The sequence below is a fragment of the Phalacrocorax aristotelis genome, chromosome 3 (genome assembly GCF_949628215.1).
Source record: "Phalacrocorax aristotelis chromosome 3, bGulAri2.1, whole genome shotgun sequence".
In the NCBI taxonomy this organism is placed as follows: domain Eukaryota; kingdom Metazoa; phylum Chordata; class Aves; order Suliformes; family Phalacrocoracidae; genus Phalacrocorax; species Phalacrocorax aristotelis.
In genome coordinates this window covers 91,045,861-91,069,453 of record NC_134278.1, presented here as the reverse complement: position 1 = coordinate 91,069,453, position 23,593 = coordinate 91,045,861, and the positions used below count along the sequence as shown (strand labels likewise).

The window sequence follows — 23,593 nt, the reverse complement described above, 5'->3', positions numbered from 1 at the left end:
TTGATCTCTATTCCAAACTTCCTATGCGTATTCAACATAAAGCTACGACCTTTCAGGCTCAGAAAAGGTTTCGTTTCTCAATAAAGAGGCACCTATGATGAACTACAGCCACATGTGACTCATTCTTTCTGGGTTCCAAAGCAAGAATTTGAGCGGAGTTTGGATGGAATGATGCAAGCTGTTTAAACCAGGGAAGTATTCATTCCTGATGTGAGCCTTGCTTTGCATTCCTAACACAATTTATGCCCGGAAAAACCCAACTCACTGGTTAACAGAACACTAATTATAATCACTGTTAGCACACTCTTAGCAGACCTTCTTATTCCAGCCTGTTTTTACTTACTGTAGACCTACTGAATAACTGTAAGAAGAACGACTTCATACTATTCTTTTACTTCAACACGATTATAAATGTACAAAAAACATTTTCACACACGAGACATTTTATACAGTGCTGCTTATTCAGCCAAAGAGCATTTAGCTTGACTGTTCCTGTTGGGAAAAAAAATAAATTCGCTGGCATTTAGAAAGTCTAAAGGTGCAGATAGGTATCTACAATTTGCAGAAGCAACCAAGTTCTAACTAACTTCAAAAACTGAAAATCCAGTTTAAAGTAAAATCCATTTTATCGTCCACTATGTTGATCACTGCCTGGAAAATTTGGGTGCATCTCAGCCCAGAATCTGCTGGGGAGTGGGGAAGAAAGAGACTACAGGAACTTTGCAGGCACTAGTAGCCTACTGCTCAGCACTGTCTTCCAGAACGCTTTGGTTTCCAGGAAGCCATATTGGGCTTATTTCAACTGCTACACATAAATACCAAGCCACCAGAGAAAAGGTCACAGGATATAGTCTTCCCTGTTACTTAACGGAACACAGCCCTCCATTACTACACAAAAATGATTCCAGTCTAAGACACTTCCAGATATTAACTGAGCACCAATAGGTACCCAGACACAGGCAGCTAAGGGAGATCCTTACTTTTTCTGCACATGGATTTCATTCTCAATAAGCACTGCTGGAGTACAGTCAGCATGAAAACGGCTGAAGGCTCAAAAAAGCATGTATTTTTGTTCTTAAAAACTAGGATCACAGAAACATCTCCTGTGTCTAGTTTAAACGAGTTGAAGATGTTGTTGTGTCAGCTTGAGGGTTTCTAATGTTATTTTTAACTCTTTCAGAGGGAAATGAGCACGCACATGTCGCCCTCCGTGAGCGAGGATGCCGTGCCCAGGCTGAAGCCCGCGCTAACCTCGAAGCTTGCATCCTGGAGTTGAGCACAGAGAGGCGTCACCCTGTGAAGGCTTGGTGTGTTGTAGCAGCTGGTGCTGTGAGGTCTGGCGGCTGGCAGCAGGGGGGAAGCGGCTGCTGGGGGGTTCCCTCATTTGCATAGCCCAGCCCCCTCCGCGTGCATCGGAACGCCTGGGTCCCCCCTGTGGCAGTTTTTGACCGGTCCCTGCCAGTTGGGTCAACGGACCCAGCGCAGGCGGCGGATCCCGCTGGGGCTCCTCTGCCTGGGGTAAATCCCTCGGTATTTGTGATTCAGAAGAGGTGAAAACCGAATCTACGGGTCTCCTTAGACAACCTTCAAGAGCTGTGGGCTGCAGATGGGGGGGCGCCCCCCTTGTCTGCTCCAGTGACTGGTCCCATTGCTGGTCAGAAGTGGAACAGCTTGAACAGGTGAATCTGCCATTTCTCTCCTGGCCGTTGTGGGAGCTGTTTCGGGGGTGAGGGAGTACCTTGAACTCACTGGTTATATTGACGAACTCTCGGTTGCCTAAATATGGGACCGAGGCTGGCTCAGACATGGGTGTCTACATTAGAGACATCCATGCTTAGTCAGATGAATCCCACCCCAATCTCCTGTGTTCCTCATCAGGTCTATGACAGCTCTGCTGTTAGCCTTTACTGAAGCCAAGTACGGTTTCTGTCTCTTTTCTTTTTCTTTTTCTTTTTTTCTTTTTTGTTTTGTTTAACAGAAAGGAAACCCAGTCTTAGACATTCATTTGCGGAAGAAAGTTTGTGTTTGAAGATCACACTTGGATCTTCAAGTAAGTCTAATTAGATGCCTCTTCCTCTCCTGCTCATCCCTCATAGGCTTGGGCACTGTCCGTTTGTCCTGTTTCTGAGGACCGCTGCCCAAGGCACCTAGCATTGCACATGGACAGCCTGTATCTCCCGTTGCACCGTGAATTTTGTTAGCAGGAGTGAAGAATTTTTAGGGTATAAGCTAACTGAATTGCACTGAAGTGAAAAAAGTGCTGTATAACTTCCAAGAGATAAGAACGGAATATAATTGGAAGAGAAATATTTTGAGCAAAAGATGCTGAAAAAGCATCTTTGAAAAATTATGAGCATAGCGCTATGGTTTTTTATTTAGGGTTTTTATATGTTTTAGATTTAGAGTTTGAATTTCAACAAATTGAGTTGAATTGGTGTGGATAACATATTCAAAGGGCCACGTATTTCTTTCAAAGACAAATAAACAAAGTAGCACCTACAAAGACTGTTTTGGCTTTCAAGTGTTTTGTATTTTTGAACCCAAATCTGCAAGTTCCTGTTAAATAAAAGTGTTCTAGAAAAATGTCACAGATTGCATGATCCACCCTTTCTAAAAAATTATTGTTGATGTTGCTTGGTTGGGCTGAGGCCCCTCAAGACATATATCTCCTTTTGTTCAGAAGACTCTCGGGCTGCAGCAGGCACCCAGACATCACAGAGATAATAGAGGATCCCGAAAAGAAGTCAGCAAGTTACAAAGGAGGAATGGGCAAGTAAAAGGCGAAAGCCTGAATCCCATCTGTCCTAAGCAATGATCTGCTCAGCTCTGGGCTGGTGGCACAGGCCACCTACAATTCAGGGTCTCGGGCACAAATCTTGCGCACTTAGGTGCTTATGTCCTTCCTGACAAAGGAAAAGAACATTAAAAGGAGATGCCTGTTACTTAGTTCAGTAAAGGGAAAAGAAACTTCTACTTAGGTCTGTTTGCCTCTTTTGGAGGCTGGACTTGAGCACAAAGGAGACGAGTGCCCTAGTAGCAGGCCGCTGAGCAGGCTGAGGGGATGCAGGGAGTCTGCTCCCAGGGAAGCTCTTCCACTTTGTATAATCTAGTTACTCTTGTACTGGGGGTTTGAAGCCAAGTACCCAGCAGGCACACCATAACTCTTCTCTCTCTCTCTCTCTCTCTCTCTCTGGCCCATTAATTGTCCTGATACCACTCCAGATCTCCTGAAAGTGGGACGCCAACTGTTAAAGGGAGATTCTCGCCTCAGGACGCCTGCAACCTCAAGCTCAGCCTTGCACGTGGTCCGTGAGAAAACCATGGCTCCAACTGCAAATCTGAGTAAGTAGGGGATGCAGATATGGGACTTTTGCAGGGAGCGCCTCAGCTGCTGGGCTGTTGGACAAGGTGAGACCTGTGCCAGCCAATTCACCTTTTAGTGCCAAATGCTCTTTGATAGAGATGCAGGTCTCCTGGGGACTGTGGGGACATGCTCCTCCTCCATCTGGAAAAGATAGCTGAGCTCCTGGCGTAAGAAGGGCACTGAGGTTTAGAGGTCAGAGTTGAGGCAGGTATGGAAGATGGCAAGAGCTGTGATCTTCAGTGAAAAAAAAAAAAAAGTCTTTTTTATATTTAAGAAGCTTTTTTTCTCTCTTCTGCTCATTCGTTATGGAATATGAGTCAAATAAGAGAAACCGATGCTATACACACTGCACGCTCTTAAGTATTTGTTTTAAAATATGTGTGAGGTCAAGCTGGAGCAGGCTTTGCAATTTGTGTATCTACTGCAGCAAGTGTTCTGCTCTTTCTGGCTGTTTTCCGTGTTTTTCAGCCCGCTTCACCTGTACGGAAGGAAATACTGTGCCTATGGAAAGGCCATTATAAATCTTCTCTTAGGAGATTTTTTTTTTTTTCTTGGTGCTCTGCTTGTAATTTACAATCTGTATTATTTATGCCAATGTTGAAAATAGTTTTCTGATGCCCTGGTTAAAATATTCTGAACATACTCCAGCTACATTCTACTATGAGCACTTCCACCAAACATCCGTTTTTATTTAAAGTAATTTTTCATGACATAACATGCATCATAGCCAGAATCCTGTGTTGCTGTTAAATGGTTTTCTTTACAGTTTTCCAGCTGTATTCCTCCTCCCCATGATAGAGTGTTGCCGGACTGATTAGAATACACAAATTGTATTCCCTTAATCTTCCTTCATAAACAGTGCCCTGTAATCCTGTCATCATTGTTGTTGACCAAATCAAAACATTAAAGAAAGCCTTTCTCTCAGACTGAACAAAGACAATCTTCAATCTAAAATATTTAGAATGCTTAGAGATATTTTAAGGCTTTAATTAATGTACTTAATTTAATTCAATAAATTTTAAATTTATTAAATATATTGACAGCTGTAAGAAAACAAACAGGTTGTCACAACAAATGTTCCTAGCCGTGTCCTAAAAGGGCTTCTTTAGTGTGAGGGGTTTGTGTCCAAATGGTTTTTCTCTGCTCTTGTTTAAGTGCCACTTCTGAAGAAATGTTGCAAATCCAGAACAAATCACGTGCTTGACATCAGGGATGTTGGAAAATTCATGCAACTGCTAAAATTCACACAGGATGGGCAAAGGGATGATGCCTGTTGTTCATTGTGATTTTTAAAACAGCCTTTGAGTTATGATTTCCACTGTGTTTTTACTCGTCCCCTTTCTTTTCCAGGGGTTAAAACCAATTTTAGCTCTTCAAGCAACACAGGCTGTACCTCAGTGCCTGAAGCCCGTGTGTCGGCTGCTGGAAGCAAAAGGTCTTTTTCTCACAAGTAAGCAAAGCAATTTTTCCTGAAGAGTGAGAGAGTTGCTAGTGCAGAGAGAGACTACTATGTAAGGTATTGCAGCTAATACATAAAATACCACTAGTGTGAGTTTTGAAACAATTTGGCTAACACTATGCTCTTGGGCAGCACTTACACTGATGAGAACTGTAATATGAGAAAGGGGAAAAAAAAGCTATATTTTTTGAGACCAAAACATGTCAGTAGGCCAGATCAGCCGACAGGTATTTTTTTGTTGTTTGTTCACAACAAGTATGGGAGATACCCTCAGGTAAGACAGAAAAGACTTCAGCTGGAGTGGAGGAGGAGACAACTGGGTGTATGTTGCTTAACAGCAGTACCTCTAAGAAGTTAACCTTAACCTTTTGGTCTTATCACTGTTTTCTCTTTGTAATAAACTGTCAGCTTGGCATGTCCCTTTCCAGGTCATGACCTTATTTTTTGTAGGAAGAAGTAGACAATATTGCCTTTGATGCTTTTGTATTCAACACCCTTGCCCAACCTTTCTGTAACTAAAACTATATGCAAATTAAAAAAAAAAATATAAATGAGTTATCTATCTAAACAAATCTTTCAAGAAAGATTTCTGTAAGATTTCTCCCTATCATTTGTGAAGTGCAAATCCAGAGAGCTTGTGAATGCGAGGGTGAGGACATTTGGGTGGAGCAGCGCACATTGTGCTCCACCCACAAAATCCCTGCTGGTTACATTTGTTGGAGCAGGTGCAAAGAGTTCAGATTGACAGGACGGGTTTCCTGCCCTTTGTGGAAGTGCTGGCAAGCAGGCCGGGACTGGCAGTGGGATACCTCTATGCTTAAGTCACACAGATGTCTCTGAGGTCGGAGTGTGCCCCAGTGCACAGAGATCGGCAGAATGATGCTTAATGAGCAGTTTCCTATCTGTGTCATGAGACTGTTAGAAAAATAAACATTACCTAAGCACTCTCTAGATTAAATCTAACCAGTAAAGGTACTGGCCGGGGGGGGTGTGTGTGTGTGTGTGAAAAATACTAAGTATAATATGAAGCCCTAAAATCACCTTACTTGCAGTAAGATTCTGTATCATTGCATGTATTTCTGTGCATTTAAATGTAACTTTAAATTAGAGCATCCTGACCCACTTAATTAGACAGAAGTCCTCTGTAATAATGCTCCTTCAATTGCATTGCTGCGTTACGCACAGTCTATGTGAATTCTGCCTCACCCAAGAGTTGATGCTGTACTGTACGAAGTGGAAGGAGAGGTCTCCTTTGCGATATGTTCTCTTTTAACTGTTTGACTCAACTTCCTCTGAAAAATCTCAGTGTTGTCACAAACCACAGTCCAGCACTTCATTGTAAAATAATTATAAAATCACCCAAACCACAGCAGTGTGATGAAGGTTTGCAGCAGCCACCTTCCTTATAAACTGTTCCATTTTCAGAGGAGGGACGAAACCAAGTTAGGGAATCTTGAGAAGAGTTCTTGCTTCATAGTGCTGTGGTATTTAAATTTTTATGTTCAAGCCTCTTTGGTTGGCTGGATTTGCCTTCTTCTTTTCTGAAACCAGCCCGTTCATTACAGTTTAGAAGAACCAATTCCATGAGAGGATGTAGGTAGCAGTGTAGCAGTGCAGGAAGACAAACCAAGTGAGCAAGCGAGGAACCCGCCTTGGGAAGCTGTGCTCAGAGCACCTCAGTCCTTTGGCAGTTGCCAGCAGCACAGATACCAGTTGCTTTCAAGCCCACAGTCGACAGTCAGGTTATTTAATAAAGAGTGGGAAAAGAAAGGTAGATACGTATGAGGGAAACTGGAAGGAAGGAAGGAAGGAAGGAAGGAAGGAAGGAAGGAAGGAAGGAAGGAAGGAAGGAAGGAAGGAAGGAAGGAAGGAAGGAAGGAAGGAAGGAAGGAAGAAAAAAATCTGTGGTTTTCTTTGTCTATTTTAATACTATTTCAGCCTGCTCACAGTAGGCTTTGAACTATATCTAAGCAAATGAATGGTCAGGCATTGGAACAGGCTGCCCAGGGAGGTGGTAGAGTCGCCATTCCTGGAGGTACTTAAAAGATGTGTAGATGTGGCACCTCAGGGCATGGTTTAGGAGACTTGGTGATGTTGGGTTGACAGTTGGACTTGATGATCCTAGGGGTCTTTTCCAACCTTAATGATTCTATGGTTGTCTTCTATGATTCTATGAATAGTTGACAGTGGCAGCTGAAGCACCCTCTATGCCAAAGAGAGAAAGGAACAGTGGCTCAAACAAATCTGTTTTCATCACACACTGTGATCCCTCAGGCTGCTTGCCAAGGAGCATGAAAGCAGTCTTAGAGCAAACCTCCACGAGCAGGCATCTCTCTGCAGGTCTGGCCAGGGAAGGCTGAAGCGTGGTTCTTTTGGCACTAGCCCAGGCTGCAGTCCTCTCATTACTTAATGGAGTCAGAGGTTCAGGGAATGTGGATGATATGGTGGAGTCAGTGGGAACTGTGCTAGCCACAGAGAAACGTGAAAATGGCCACCGTTTCCCTAGATCACATAATTCAGACTGAGAGCCCCAGTCAGTGAAAGAGTGTGCAGTGGCTGATGACTTCAGGACTTTCTTCCCGGCCACTCACAGTTATCTACCTGTTTTAGTGTGTAGACAACTTTGTGCGTGAAATAAGACACATAATGAGTTGTGTGATAAAGATAATCCAGTATGCTTTAACCATGTTGGTTCTCCTCCAGTTGTGGCCTTCATGGTCAGAATAATGGATCCTTATCCAACAAGTCCAGACCCAGCCCACCTGCTTCCCGTGAAAAGGCCCCTTTGTCAACACTGAGCAAAAACCAGCCGAGTCCTGCGAACACCCGTCAGAATTATGGGGCTTCTTTAGCCAGCAGAAGCAACTCAGGCTCAAACAAAGGAAGTGACAGCAGCCAAGTGACGAGGCAAGTCTTTATTTCAGCATCCTGGTGTTCAGCACACTGACTTACCTTCTCTGCACTCAAATGTGGCATCAGCTGGTTGTCTGGCTTGCCAAAGGGGTCGTGTTGCTCCTCAGCATGGGTGTGACTCTTCATATTGGTGGCTCGACAATCAACAGTGTGCTCTATCCCATGTAAAAGTTTGACTGTTTCAGTACTGTAAAATTCAAGGTTACTTTTAGTCAAAGCACTTTGTAGCTGGTTTTCACTCCAAGGCAGGCTCCTTTCCGTGGTTTTATGCTGTCAGTTCTCATGTGGCTTTCCTGGTTCTTTCACAGAAAGGTCCTTTCTCCTTTGGAGAGAGTTGGGTGGGGTTGTATAGAAAATATTGTATGCTCGGGTGAAAATTCACCCTGCCCGGCCTTAGGTACCTCTGCGTGCAGTTTCCTCTACAGGGAAGAAAACTAATACCTGCGGGAGCGTGCGACACGTATTGCAGAGAAGAAATTGTTGTTTCTCTCCCTCCCTTTCTCTCTCTTTCCTCCCACCCCAGGCAACTCAACAGCCAAGCATGTCAGATACACACCTAAAGCTAGACAGGATTAATGTAGGTTTCAGGGTGCTCGGCTTCTTAACTCACATGTGGAGCTGAACTCAGTCTGTACGCTTCCTTACCTGGCTGTGTCTGCAGCTGGGTGCCCTTGCCAATGGCCCAGCTGCCTGCTCTTGGGCACCGCTTTGGGTGAGGAGATGGCTAGGTGTTTTAAAGTTAAATGTCTCATTTGAGGTAATGGCACTGAAAACAAGCACGATAAATAGTAAATTTTGTACTATAGCCACAAATCAGCCATTTTCTCAAGTACTTTGATTTGCCAGAGGGAGTCACTTGTGTGGACACTGAGGAGCCCAAAATGAGTCAAGCGCCATATCAGTCTATGGGATGTGTTCCTTTTTGCCAGGACTGAAGAACTGTAGGAGTGATGTTATGTGATGGTGTGATGGTTTTTTTCTTTTCAGGCGATCAGGGAAATCTATTTCTTGTGGTCACAATTGCAGCACTAAGCCAGAAAATCCGGAGCGGTATTTGACTCCTCTGCAGCAGAAAGAAGTTACAATACGGCATTTGAAAAAAAAGCTGAAGGAATCCGAGTGCAAAGTTACAGAAAGGTATATTTCACTTCAGAAATAAGACTGGACAAGATTTATTCAGGAGCATTAAGGGATGGGAGTCCTGATCATTTGTACTCTTTTCTTGACCATGTAAAGTTTTCATTAAGAGATTTGAAATATGGTCGGGCTGATTAGGTTGTTTTCAGGTATTTAAGGTTTCATTGTGTGCTCAGTGAATATGTACCGTGCACTTTTGTTACAAATATGGTTGTCTCTTTTTCCCTTTTTTTGAACTTTCCCGATAGAAGACTTTCAAAGGATAGTTCTTCACCAGCCTACTTTAGCACTGAGACCTTTTATACATAAAAAAAGTTCCACCTCACTCAGAAAATACGACCAAAAATGTCCCCCTTTTCCCCTAATGAAAGAAAAGCTCTGACACAAACTAGTGTGCCCGCTTGTGGTTTTGTTGCTTAGATATGGACTTTTTTGCAATAGCACTTTGTATGGATGCTAAGCAAAGAAGCAACAATGTACATTACACAGCAACAGATGTTCTCTCTTTTACTAAAGCTGTGCTCTGAGAACTGGCTTTTCAGCACACACAACCCAAGCGGGCACAAAGGGTTGTTTGAATGGAGCCCCAAGGTAGAGTCCCAGGGACCCCTTGGTCCTGCTTTGGGTGGCCCGACATCTGTACCTGTGAGGGCTGGATCTCACGCAGGGCGCCCTTCTCCCCACTTGCTTGCAAGTGAAGGCAGAAGCCTCTGGATCCATGCTGGGCTGGGGGGGTGCAAAGCAAGCCGGGTGCAAAGCAAGCCAGGTGCCTGCAGCCCTGAGCCATCCTGCTGTCTGAGGCCACTGTTGGCTCTGGCTATACGTGACGAGCTGCTGGCAGGCACAGGGGACACATCCAGGCAGCTGTTTGTCATTTCCTCCAGGGTGAGGCAGTAGATGAGATGTTAAGCGCTGTACTGGTTGGACCTAACCCAGAGGCCACCACTTTCACCTCAAAGTGTCCAGGATCACAGCATAGCCCACAAGGCTGCTGGCTGTGTGGCAAGGTTGATGACTCCAGCTAGGAATCAGCCAGTGTGTCTTGGCAGCCAGCTGACATCTCTGCCAGTTCTCTCAGAGGTGGCAGCAAACGATGCATGGAGGAATTTGCTTCTTCCTTGGAGCATCTTTGCAGCATAGCCACCCCAGTGAGGTGGAGCCTCACGTTGACTCTTTAACTAGGCAGTCACCAGAAGTGTTACGATATTTTTATTTTGCTCCAGGGAAAGAGAAATCGAAAAGCTCAAAGCTCAGGTGGAACGTATGAAGGACGACTGGATCGAAGACGAGTGTAATCATGTGGAGATGGAGCTGAGCCTCTTGGAAGCAAGGAGGGAAATTAAAGAACTCAAGCAAGTTATTGAGAGCATGAAGAACAGCTTGGCTGAGAAAGACAAAAAATTTCAGAAATACTTCCTAGAAATAAGCATTGAGAACAAGAAACTGGAATCTTTGGTGTCGAGCATGGAGATGGCCCTGAAGAGCTCTGTGAGAGATGAGCAGCGCCCGGAGTACACATGTGACTCTGAGGGCAAGCCGTTGTGTACCACGATGCCAGACAGCCCCACCACAGAGGACCAAGCTCTGGAGGAGCTGGCAGATAGTGGGCTGTTTCTTCATGAGGACACAGCTAACGGGACTGATTTATTTGAAGAGAGTTTGACCACCACAACCCCTGAGTTGAGTGAGCCAGCTCCCTCCAATTCTACTGTGAATCAAGAGATGCTTGAAAATGTTCTGGATGAAAAACTAACTTTTTCCCAGGAGGAGGAGGAGAAAGTCAGAAACATGATGGTGGAGCAGACCATCCAGACTGATGTGGTGCCATATAGCCTAGAAGGGGAGCAGTTCATTCAAAACATGTTCAGAGCTCAGAGCTCAAGATGCCTGTCCTCTAAGCCCGCCTTCTTCACTGAAGGAATTGGGTCAATTTCTCTTGAAAGCCTCAGTGATTCTGGTATCGTAGTGGACTTAACTCCAGGTGAGCCAAACTCGACCATCCTTTTGTCTCCTGTGACACCTCCATGCAGGAAGGTGGAGCACGGAGTTAATGAAAACCATTTTGTGGAAGAACTTGATTTTACAGAACCTCATGATGATGAAGTCTTTGGGTACGTCAATACTGTTTCTCAGACAGGAATAAAGAAGAGATACTGGAGCAGCAGACTCGCCAGCGATCTGGCTGTAGCAGCCCCTGTTGTACCAACTATCATGCGGCCTTTCAGTACTCATGGAGCAGGAACAGATCTCATTTACAGTACTAGACCATTGTTTTGCAGTTCTGTCCTAGTCCACCGTTTTGCTCTTGACTATTTGATTTGCCCTATAAATCGGTTTGAAAACATGTTACTTGTTTCAGAATGGAAAAGGTAAAGCCTTTCTACAGGATGTCTGTAACTGGCGTTTTTTGAGAGTACTGCTGCCTACAGAAATAGTCCTCCTGCTCCCAGTCACCATGTTCCCCACCCCCCCCACCCCACCGTGCTGGTGTCTTTCTGGTGCCAACATATCTGCACAGTGAACATGACCAGGGAGATCAAGGAGAATACAGTGAGTTCTCTTTCATGTTTGTTTGCTGAATGTTAATTTGTTGTTTGTTAAGCTCAATGAGTTTCCCTGGCTGCTTCACTGGGCAAATATACCAGCACTTTGCACTGGCTCAAGAGTAGCGTGAGACATGCACGGGAGCAAACGGCCAGAGAAAGGTGGGCTATTTCTTTAGGCAGCACTAACCTAAAACTTTTGTGAAATTACAGTGTTGAGTGACACGGAGGCTTGTTCCCGCTAAGGATGTCACACATGTATTCCAGAGAGCATGCTAGTGTTATCCATTCGTTGTCCAAAGAGTCAGTTCAATTTAGAGGTAAACCCCCTATTCCCCAGGCAGTTTCCAGCACATTGTTTGTTCCTGTCTTGTGTAGTGTTCTTCTCAGTTGTACAATTGCTTGAGTGTTTCACCGGTCTTGTGTGTTTACAGGGACTGTAACCAAAAAGGTACTTTGTTGAGAGTCTTGAAACGTGTTAGAAAGATAAGTATAGGTGTAGGTACAATTTGAGTGTTAATGTTGTTTTAAAGTTTTAATGTGTTGGAATGTTGTAGTCATATGAGCCCTTTGAAATGTATAGTGCTTTAGCTTATTGTTTATTTAATTGTTTCATTGTAAATTACCTTTATAATCACAAGTTCAATGAAGCCTGTTAGAAATGGTAAATGTGTGAGTGTTTTATTGTAGCAAAGCCGTATAAAATAGCCGGTCTCAGCTGAGCTATTGGGCACAGGCAGAGCTGGCGGAGGCACTGTATCAGGGCATAAGGAACCATCAGGACCCAAAGAAGAGAATTCTGCTGAGAAAAACTTCATTACAGCTCCAAGCATAAGCACTCAGGCAGAGAAAAAGGCTCCAGTTGGTTGGTGGACACACATGCCACCTGCATGACTGCACCCATGCTGAGTTAACAAATGCAAGTGCCTAATCTTTAATTCAATGCAATCTTCCAGAAGCTTGTAACTGCTCATTTCTGTGCTGCCAGGAGAGTGTCAGTCTTCCCGGCATTTAACAGAAGTCCAGAATACCTTGTTTAATTAATCTGAGAGCCATGCAGTCTCAGTGTGCCCACCGAGATGCCACTGTGACCATCAAACCACAAATTCTTCCTGTCCAAAACTTGAAATCCGTGCATAGTTCAGAGGAGGGCAATGCTAACCAACAGGCGACATAGCGGTGTTTGCCTGCCTCCACCCAACCTTTCAACAACACCTCTGGCCGGTTAAACCTCACCGGCTTCCAGCAAAGCAAGTGTAATATTTCTCTGTGCAACCCAGAGCAGAAGAAGCCTAGTGAAGCCAGACAACGCCATGCACTGCCCTGCCGCTTTGGGGAAGAATGGAGTTATTAGCCACAAGGAAGGAGGAATAGTTGGCCAGCATGTGGGGAGCATTTGCAACACTCAAGAGGGTGACATGCACCAATGCTTACAGAGGCAATTCAGAGGGAGACCTTTTGCATCCTTGTAATGCCTGGGTTCTGAATTACTTGTGTTTGCAACAGATTCCCTAGTGTTCATTAAGCATTTCACTAAGGAAGAGGAATCAAACAGGCATGTTGATGTAACACAGGCTCCAAGAGTTCACAAAGATGAGAACATGAGAGCGTCTTGCTTCCTCTGCCAGCAACTTCCTCTTCCACGCTCACCTACCTTGTTGGGTTCCTGCAGGCCACTTGACTTGCCTTATGACACTACTGCAATACATAGTTGCTGCAAAGTCACTTTCAAAAGCTTTTCTTTTAAGTACCTGGGCACAAGGGCCAAAATTAATAGGTTGGCGGGTGGAGGGGATGGGACTGGAACACATGACACAACATGCCTTATTGCTACTTCAAAGCATGTCTGTTCAAGGCTGAGAGCACAATATTTTATATGTGATTTTACCATCTTTATCACAATTTTGGGTTTCTCTTTAACAGCCACTATTGTTTAAGTGATCTTTGCTTTGAGTGGTGGTGAAATGGAGCATAGTTTAGAGGACTAGTTTAGATCTTCAGTTCTAGGAGAGAGATTCACCTGTGACTACGTGGGTGTCTTTTGCAGCAGGCAGGCAACAAAGCAGTATGAACCTACACTTACATTTAAAATGTCAATAGGCTGAACTCATTTCAAACCATGTTTTGGACATGGTCCATGTTTAAGACACAAGGCGCTAACACCAGAATAACGTCAAAATTGCTTCTTGCCCTTAAAAATCTTCTGTCCGCTCAACTCTCGTAAGTTATTTAACTATGCTCAGCAAGAGAGTTCCCGTCACATTCCTGATAGAAGTCCGTGCTCTGATCTCTACCTGAAATACAGCTCGCTTCCAAGCTGCCACCTTTCCTCCTCCATCCTGCAAGCATGTAGACAGCTCAAGGTACCCTTTGTAAAAAGAGGCCTGAAGTACCACGATAAATGCTCCCGTCCCAGACTTTGTGGGACTGGCCTTTGCTCCCCGATCCACAGAGGCTATCCCAGTTGTTGTGACAAATGTACCATCTTGATTTTTCCCCATCTAATATTTGGCTTTACTCTTAGTCATGATTCACCTGGATCCTGCTGCTGCTGTATGGAGCAGCTAGGGGAGGACCATTAGCCTCCAAAGAGTTCAATAAAACCTCCTCCTTTTTCTGAGTTGAGAAATTGTTCATACCATACTGAGGCAAGAATTGAAGTCTTGCCTCAAAGTGTGCAGGTGGGGAGGACAAGCAGGGCATAGGTTAAGGGTCAGGTAGCAGGTGGCTGCTTGAATTCATGCTTACAGGGTAGCATAGGAACCAAGGCGGCTCCTTCCCTGGTTGAAGCAACACCTATTGATAATCCCATTATGCATTTCTCTATTTCTCTTTCTAATCCAGGCTCAAAGAAGCCTTTCTTTAATATTCAGCTGAAGAGGTACCCAACATGCCTCTCAGCTGCTGAAAACACCGAGGCACAGGCACTGCCCACCGCCTCACCAGAGATTCACCTGCATGCTTACTTAGGTCCACCCACTCACAAGGCTCTTCTTCACTTCTGATCACTTCCTCATTTTGCCTTCTTTCCCCCCCCAAATCAACTACCTCACCTAAATCCCAACCGCTAGAAATGCGCTAAAATTGAACCACTGTTTTATTTATGTCCTACATGAGCAGAACAGGGGAGCATTTTCCTCCAAAACCCTTCAGACAAATGAACATGGGGCATTGCAAACACAAGCAACTATAGCGCAGGAAAACATATGAAACCAATGCATGCTGTTTTGACATACAGACTGCTACCTACGAGAGCACTGTACCCTTTCTGGCATTATGTCAGGACTTGGTAGAGTAGATGGGAGCAATTCCTAGAGCAGTTGTGCTCAAGTACAGGCAGGGAAATGGAGGGAAGAACAGCAAAACAGTGTGAGTACGCAGCAGGAGAGGGCAAAGCAACGCAGGAGGGCTGATGTGCAGGAGGTGGCAGCACCTAATCGTTTTTAAAACGGCTGAAGGCTCAAAAAACACGAGCATTCTCATGACGCAGTCAGGGGCTGTGTTTCTAACTTCTTAACTAGCCAATGTTTTGTTATTTTTAATAAATAACATCTATTTGCACCTATTTTACATTGTCTCAGAAATAGCAATAGTAAGCACTAAACTAATTTTTTTAGAAAGATGCGATGTTGCTTCCAACCTAAACTAGGCAACAGGTATTAGGTTTCCCTGCCCTGTGTCAGCAACAGGGAAAGAATTATGACATGAGCCTCCTTGCTTCATCGGTGTGGTTAAAAGGACAGACGCGGATTGCTATTAAAGCTTATTCACAGACTTTCTTCTTATCTCCAATCCACCGTCAGATACTTTAGAGGTGTGTACTAGGAGCAGATTTGCTTGCCATACTGCTGTTCAGTCTGGACAGACTGCAGTCATCGATTCTGCTCCAGCCAGAACACTTGCGCAGAAGATACACACAAAAGTGTATATTGTTGCTTTCTAAAAGGTATTTTAAAATTTCACATTTCTCAATGACTTCTTTAATGTCTAAAAATTGCTGTCAAATCAGTTGGTCTCTGCAAGATTTTAAGCAGCATGACAAGCATACTAAATATTTTTTAAAACTTTTCTCCATGACAAAGGCCATTCAGAGTAAGTCTTACTGTCTTTACTTTCTCAAGTACTTCTCTTTTAAGCAGAACTTGTGTCTTACAACTTAGTTAAAAATTCTATTTTTCGAGGCAGAGGTGATCTAGTCCCCCCGCCCCTTCCCATTCTGTTACAACTTCACAGGACCCTGGATACACACGGAACCCGTCTCAGGCACAGGATTTGCTGTCCTCGCTCATCTGCCACAAGACAGCCCATGAATTCAGGGATAATAGCATCCGCACAGCAGAAGATGCAGGAGGTATTCACTGAAGTTCTGAGCTGCACCTAATAACCACTGTAGCTGTACGCTTCTACGGGAGAACTTATCTTGGGCTGCATATCTCCGGGACACAGGGCTCTACCCACCCTGGGGACAGTGATGCACAGACATCAATATGATGGATACAAAATGTCCGTTTATTTAGCTGCGTCACACGCTTATATAGCTCTTGCGCTTCCTGTTCCTGCCACTCCTATGGGGAGGAGTCTACCTTTCCGTCACAGCCCGTGATCTTCCGGTCGCCGATCCCTGTCTATTCCCCTACATCTCCCCCTCCCCATGCTGCTAAAAGTTCTACAGAGCTACTTGCGTAAGCGGATACATATTGCGGTCAGGTCTATATTCATGTAACTCTTGCAGGCGCTCTTTGATTTGTCTTATAACACAGCATAACAATGGCAGCCCACAAGTAACCATGGTTACTACACATAACAAGATCCCCCCAATTATTACTATCCAGTCCCAGTTCATATCTCTCTTTTGCCGCCCTTTCCCAGTGTCGCTCTCGTTGCAATATTGCTTGCGATCTTGTCAAGGAGCTCATTTCTTTTCCCAATGGTACGGCTAGCATGAGGATCCATGTCTGCAGACCCTGCAAAGAGACAACTCAGAAAGGGATTATTCATTGTACATCCTTGCACAGTTCTGCTTTCACACACTTTGCAGGCACCCATTCTATGCGCCCTTCATTCTCAACCGCGGCGTAGCCCCTCCCCAGGCATCTCAGTTTCCATCCTCTCTCCCATTGCTCACTGCCTGGGAACCTTACTCGTACCTGCGGATAGCGCTCGCCTGCTTGACCTTTGCCAAAGTGCTTCTCCACTGCTGTAACTTGCTCCTGCCCACGTATAAAATGATTAAGCGAACATGATGCACGCATTAAAATAGTTTGCTGAGCTGCTATGGGTATAGCTCCCTTAATCCCCTCCCCCTCCCCAAGCTGTATTATTTTTGCTTTCAAGGTGCGATGAGCGCGTTCAACTATTGCCTGCCCCGTGCTATTGTAAGCAATGCCGTGTTTTAATACAATATTCCAAGCTTTACACCATTCTTCGGTACTTCAAGCCCAAAAGCGTGGTCCATTGTCTGTTTTTATCTCGGTGGGCTTTCCAAGCCACGCCATTACCGTGGTCCAATGCGCAGTCAACTGCGTTGCGGTCTGCTTCCGATGCTGAGTAGCCATGATGACTCCACTATATGTATCAATTGTAATCGCCAGGTGCCGTCCGGGGGCCAACTGTGGACATTCAGTAAAGTCAGTCTGCCAGATGGCATTTGCTTCCAGTCCTCGAGGGTTGACTCCTGCCTCCCACAATGGCGAGTGCTGACAGTAAGGACAGGTGGCTACTACTTCTCTTGCTGCTCTTATTGAGATGCCACACTCCTTTGCCAAGGCTTTAGCACCCAGGTGCAGTTTTTCATGCAGTTTCTTTGCCTCCGTCAATGTCCAGACTCCCGCGGCTGCCTCATCAGCCATGCGATTCCCCTCAATCAGTGGTCCAATCCCCATCTGATGACTGCGAATGTGAATTACTGTCACAGTTGCTCCTCGCTGCGATAAAGCAACCTCTAGCATCAAGGCAATTTCCGTGTGTGGTACACCCTCTCGTTTCATGGACATGAATAGTTTATACACATATAAGGAGTCCGTGCACACATTTATATGCCGATCTATATCCTTTCGCAGGGCCATCTCTAGCGCTTTCGCTTCTAGCCACTGCACACTTTTACCCTGCTCCTCATACGTCTGGCGCATCCAACTATTCTCTTCTTTCCACGCTACCGCCGCTCTGTTCGTCTTCGAGGAAGCGTCTGTGAAATATGTTGGTCCTGGGTGAGGGGTATCCAAAACTCTACTATCCACACTCAAATCCACCACTTTGGCTGTCTCGGCCCACCTCTGTACCGTGCCTGTGACGATTTTCCCTGGGTATGAGTATACTGCCAATTGTATATCCTCTTCACTCTCTACCACCTTCCGCCATTTCTCCCCATTCCACGGCACTGTGAGCTTATCTGGCTCCTTCCCAAAGATTCCCTTGCTCTCCCGTCGCAGACGCCAAATCATTCCCCCGGCTACCTTGACTTTTGTGGAGAACGCATCCTTGGGAACCTTCTGATATACCCATCGCAGTGGCTTTTCTTCCCCTGTCCGTATTTGATATAGCAATCCTAATCCTCCACCGGCGGTCAGAATCCAACCTGCAATTAATTCCTCCTGAGGGTCCCACCGCCATACTCCTTCCTTTTGCATTCGACGTTCTATCGTCTGCAACTGCTCGACTGCCTCTGGGTCTAAACTCCTGGGCTCCCATGGGTCGGTCCCTTTCAGCAACGCATAGAAAGGTTGCATCTCCTCACCGGTGATGCGCACGAATGTCTGCAACCACTGCAGTGCTCCTACCAGCTTCTGTACATCGTGTAAATTTTTAACCTTAGGTGTAAGTTTAATAGGCTGAGCTTGTATGCAATCACCTTGTATTCTAGCACCCAGAAATCCACACACTGGTCCTCGCTGTACCTTTGCCTCAGCTACCTTGAGGCCCTGTCCCGCAAGGCCCCTTTGGGTGCCTGAAAAGACTTGTTCACACAATGCCTCGGTGGGCACAGCTATGAGGACGTCATCCATGTAGTGGATCATGTAGATTCTCTCCTGATACTGTTGCCTTACTTGCTGCAATGCAGAAGCCACATACCTCTGGCAGATCGCTGGAGAATTTTTCATCCCCTGCGAAAGTACTCTCCACTGCCATCTACTACCTGGTTCTGCGCGGTTCGCCGCGGGCAGAGTAAAGGCAAATCTCTTTCTATCATCTGGATGTAGTGCAATACTGAAGAAGCAGTCTTTGAGATCTAAAACAATGACTCGCCATCCTTTCGGGACAGCACTCAGACCTGGTAGGCCAGGTTGGAGAGGCCCCATGTCCTCCATTTGCTGATTTACTGCTCTAAGGTCATGCAGCATCCTCCATTGGTTTTTATCTTTCTTTTTTATAGCAAATATAGGGGTGTTCCACGGGCTCATCGAGGGCTCTAGGTGCCCTGCTTCATGCTCTCGTTTTACTATAGCTCTTACAGCCTCTGTTTTCTCTGTTGTCAGGGGCCACTGCTCCACCCAGACGGGCTGTTCGGTTTTCCACACTAACCTGTGGTGACGAAGCCCCTCTGAGGCAGTGGCCCTTATGCTAAATTTTTCAACCCGATCCCCATCTGGGCAAGGGCGTCTTGCCCCAACAAGGGGCTTGCTACCCCATCTGCTACTAGTATGGTCACTACGGCCGTGAGGAGCTTCCCTGCCTCCTCGTCCATGACTTTGAATTTTACAGGGCAAGTACTAGTCCTCGTCTGTTGTTCTCCTCCTACCCCTATTATACGTTTTCCCATGGCAAGGGGCCAAGTTGGTGGCCACCGTTCGAGTGGCATCACTGTGACATCTGCCCCGGTATCCATTAACATTCCCAGGCATATCCGTGCCGGGCAACTCGGCTCTTGCGGGGTAATCATCACCGCCGCCATGGGTCTCTCGTCACAGCCTATGACCAAGGCCACGCGGGGGCTGTAACCTGCAAATCTTGCTGGTTCTGCTCCCCTGCCTGAAGGTTCACTCCCCCTTGGCCCGCTATGGTGGGCCAAGCTCCTGGCACTGGCACCATGATGGGGGCCATTTGACTCACAGGAGGCGCGAATCCCCCTCGCTTCGCCCTCCTTTGGCCGTTTCCCGGCTTTGTAGTTGGACAATCTCTTGCCAGATGTCCTGGCTTCCCACACACCCAGCACCTCCCTACTGGGCGCGCTCCTCCTCCATTACGTCCCCCCCTTTCCGCTAGCAGGCACCCAGCTTTAAAGTGCCCTTGCTGTCCACACAAGTGACATCTCGGCCCCACCCCGGCCGCTTGCACCATCACCCTTTATTCGCTTCCACAGTCAGGGTTCTGGCAGATGTGCGCTCCCACACCGCCATGCTGATTCAACGCCTCCTGGCGCAAGACATGCCTGATGGTTTGACCCAATGATGCCCCCACCGCCAGGGTGCGGAGGACATCTTGTGTTTGCGGATTTGCTTGATTTCGGAGGCAATCCATAAGGACTGCCTCCTTGGCTGCTTGTGGCAATTCTGATTCTATAATAGTCTTCTGCAACCTGTCACAAAACGTTGTAAACGGCTCTGCTAGTCCTTGCTGTATCTTTTGCCAAGGTTCCGCTTTTTTTTCATACCTGCCCACTTTGCTATACGCTCTGCAGGAACTCTCCGTTACCGCTTGCAGCTCCCTGCCCCTCCTCCAGGAGCTATCCGGACAGGGAATATCCCGGGCATCTCTATCCTTACTCCATCGAGGCTACAATCTCTGGCTATCAGCCGCCAGTTAGGTAACTCGACTGTCGCTGGGGCGCCCCCTTCGTTAAGAGTCCTGTCTGCCTCCCAGTTACTTCCCCTAGTGCGCGCATAGCCTGCTGCAGCGGCCGCAGCACGTCCTCCGCGGACCCCTCCGGAGCTGCAGCGCTCCGGACCTCCCCTTTTGGCGGTCCCTCTCTTCCCTCCTTCTGATTGGTCCTCCGAGGCCCCGCTGCCTTATGCCTCTTTTTTGCGCGCTGCAGGCGATCTGCCCCGTCTTCCCACATGTGGGCATCGGTTTCTCCCCCAACTTCTCATTCGCTGCTACTCGAGGTTGATCTATACCCCCCCTGTCCTCCCCTCCAGGCACCCCAATCCTCCTCCTCGTCCGACTCCCATCTCAAGGGTTGCCCCGGCAGCCAGTCTCGAGGGTCGGGCAGAGGGCGGTGCCGCTGCCGGCGCTGCTTCCGGCGCTGGTCATCTTTCTCCTTCCGCTCCGTCACTCCCGCTGCGTCCGCTGGCACGTCACCCTCCCCGCGCCTGTGCCAAATCGTCCCAGGGGTATGCGGGGGGCGGGGGGCATTCCAAAGGTCCTGCTGGCTCAACAGGGAACACCGCCGCTTCCCGATCCACCTCTTTGGGAGCCTCAGACTGAGTAGTTGGCCAGGCTACTCCGTCCGAACTCTCCGCTTCTTCCGCATCCCCCGCGATGCTTGCCCCTGTCTGCGTCCCCACTGCCGATCCTGGGTCTATTTCCGGGCTACTGTCGCCTGTAGCACCGTGCAGGCACAGCCGCGCCTGCCGCCACGTCTCCTGATCATCCCGAGCTTTCAATAGTAACCGGTGTATTGAAAGAACTAAACCCCTGACAGTCCTTGACTTAGTCCTTATTGTAAGCATCCTTGTTCTCTTGTGGTTTCCTCCCTTGCAAAGATAGTTTCAGGGTTTTGAAGAATGCAACTTGGTGCCAGACAGGATTAAAAAGATAGTGAATAAGCTCGTAAATTCATTGATAACAGAGACTCAGGACATCAGTGCCGAGATAAGCACTCGAGGAACTAGTTTAAATCAACCCCTTGTGACAGTCCAAGGCTAAAGGACCGAGGAGCTCATTCAATGACTATATATGGGCAAAGGAAACCCAAAGTTCAGCCAGCGGATAGGTGAGGAAGACCATCAGAGACCACTGGAGGACTCCCAAAGACCACTAAAAGGACAACTATGCATGCAGCTTGAGCTTTTACATATGTTAATGAATCCTCGTGAATCTCATTAATATGTATGACTTTATAGTATATAATCTTTAGAAGTTTACTGAATCACTGGAGCACTCGTGGTGGATCAATCCCCAGTGCTGCCCAGCGCTGTAATAAAGGATGCCTGCTTAATAGTGACTTTGTTACTATTGAGTTTTATTTCGGGAACTTTCTGGATACTCCGCTTCCTCTTACGGGGAGGTTCGGACTTTGAAAGATAGTATCCGCGAATTTTTGTATCAGTTTGGCGACCCAGATGGGACCATCTCTGTCCGGCTGCAGGACCCCCTGAGTCGGAGACTCCCTTGGCCGGCCCCGGAGAATTCTCTGGAGGGACTCCCCGATTCGGCGGATCCGTGCGGGGGCAGACAAGGACCTCTGGTAAGAATAAGACATTCTTTTTGGTTTTGGGGACCGGTCATTTGAAGCTACCCATCAGTCGCAGTTCGTGAGAACCCCGCAGGGTAGCATACAATTGCATGTACGATTTGTATTAATCACTTGGTTACTACGTTGCATGGTTGTATTGATCAATTGATTGGTATGGTCGTTTGTTTGTGCATTTGTATTTGATTTTGGTTTACATATGCGTATGTGATATACGCTATATGTTTGGTATACGCGTATTTGCAAGTTTCTGACCAGCTTATGCTGGCATTTGTTATCAGTGGGAGGTAGTAGTGGTTATTGTGTCTGTGCTGTAATTGTTAATTGTGTGTGGTGTTTATACCCTAGCCTTTGTCTTTGTCTTTGTCTTTGGGTAGTATAAGTTTAAGAATGGGGAACCAACAGGGTGGAGTTCTGAAAAAGAGCCCTTTGGGCTGCATTTTGGCCCACTGGAAAGATATCGGGGAACACCTGGAGGTAGTGTGGATCGTAAAACCTTGATAAAATATTGTAATCAGTGGTGGCCTTTATATAAGCTAGATGAAGGAGAAAAATGGCCTTTTAATGGAACTTTAAAGTATAATACTTTGTTACAACTCATTTTATTTCTACGCTGTGAAGGAAAATGGGATGAAGTGGGTTATGCCGATATGTTTTTCACCCTGCGAAATCACCCTGAATGGCAGAAAGAATGTGGAATCAATCTAACACCCCAGGACCCTATGGTTCTGGCGATAGAAAAAGAGAAAAATAAGCAAAAGACAAAATTAAAGAGGTGTTGTTCGGCGTGTAGCATTGGACAGAGATGTTTAAAAGTTGGCTCACAGAATGAAAGGCTGGAGGATTATTTGCCTCCGCCAGAGAAAGAAGGTGATAGGGAAGGAGATGCTGGTGCAGTCGGGGTTAAAGAATCGGAGGCAGGAGTCAGGGAAGAAACTGATATCGGATTTTCTCCCATCACTGCCAGAACTCGGAGTAAAATGGGACCTATTATACAGGCCCCTCTAAGGCAGGCGAAGGGAGTGGGAGGACCTGTTAGAATCAAAGTGCCTTTTACTTTAGCAGACTTGGACGGCTGGCGAATTACTGCAGGGAATTATCAGGACGATCCTGAAAAGGTTGCTAAAGGATTTGAATTGATTGTGAAAACTCAGGACCCTGATTGGGAGGATGTGGATGCAATGTTGGATGTGGTGTTTAGTGAGTCGGAGAAGCAGATGGTTGTGAGAGCAGCCAGAGCCCAGGTACAGGCTCTGGTTTTGGCTGGAACCCTGCCAGGAACGGTGGATAATCATGTTCCAGTTACCAGTCCTGGCTGGGACCCCAACCAAACAGGAGCCAGGGAATTATTAGTGAGGTACAGGGAATGGATTGCTTATGGAATAAGAAATGCTGTCCCAAAACCAGTAAATTGGTCTAAATTGTACGAAATAAAACAAGATAAAAAGGAATCTCCTACTGATTTTTTGAATCGGTTAAAAGAAGGAATGCAGAAATATACTCCTTTAGACCCTACCTCCCAGGAGGGAAAGGGTCAGTTGATATTCCTGTTTTTGGGACAGTCGGCGGATGATATCAGGAGAAAGTTACAGAAAGTGCAAGGAACAGATGCAAGAGATTTAGAAAAATTGCTGGAGACTGCTTGGCAAGTGTATCGGAACAGAGACAGTCAGAAGGAGAGAATGATGGGCAGAACAATTGCTAATGCTACAGTGGCTGCCTTGCGCACCACAGGGGGTCAGATAAACAACACTAATGAGGGGAGAGGAGTTGTAAGAAGTGGTGTAAGTGCCCCACCCAGAAGAAATCAACCCCTCTTGAGAGATCAA

General features: G+C 46.4%; 1 protein-coding gene across 1 annotated transcript in view; it reads left to right on the top strand.

The window, feature by feature from the left end:
• The window catches only part of LOC142055636 (myelin and lymphocyte protein-like), a 51,080-nt gene extending 28,815 nt beyond the window's left edge, over positions 1–22,265 (top strand). Inside the window, exons 4-5 of the mRNA XM_075089753.1 lie at positions 21,621–21,758; positions 22,113–22,265. Of these exons, the coding sequence (XP_074945854.1) occupies positions 21,621–21,758; positions 22,113–22,265 (291 nt within the window). The remainder of the gene's footprint in view (positions 1–21,620; positions 21,759–22,112) is intronic.
• Positions 22,266–23,593: the final 1,328 nt, after the last annotated feature.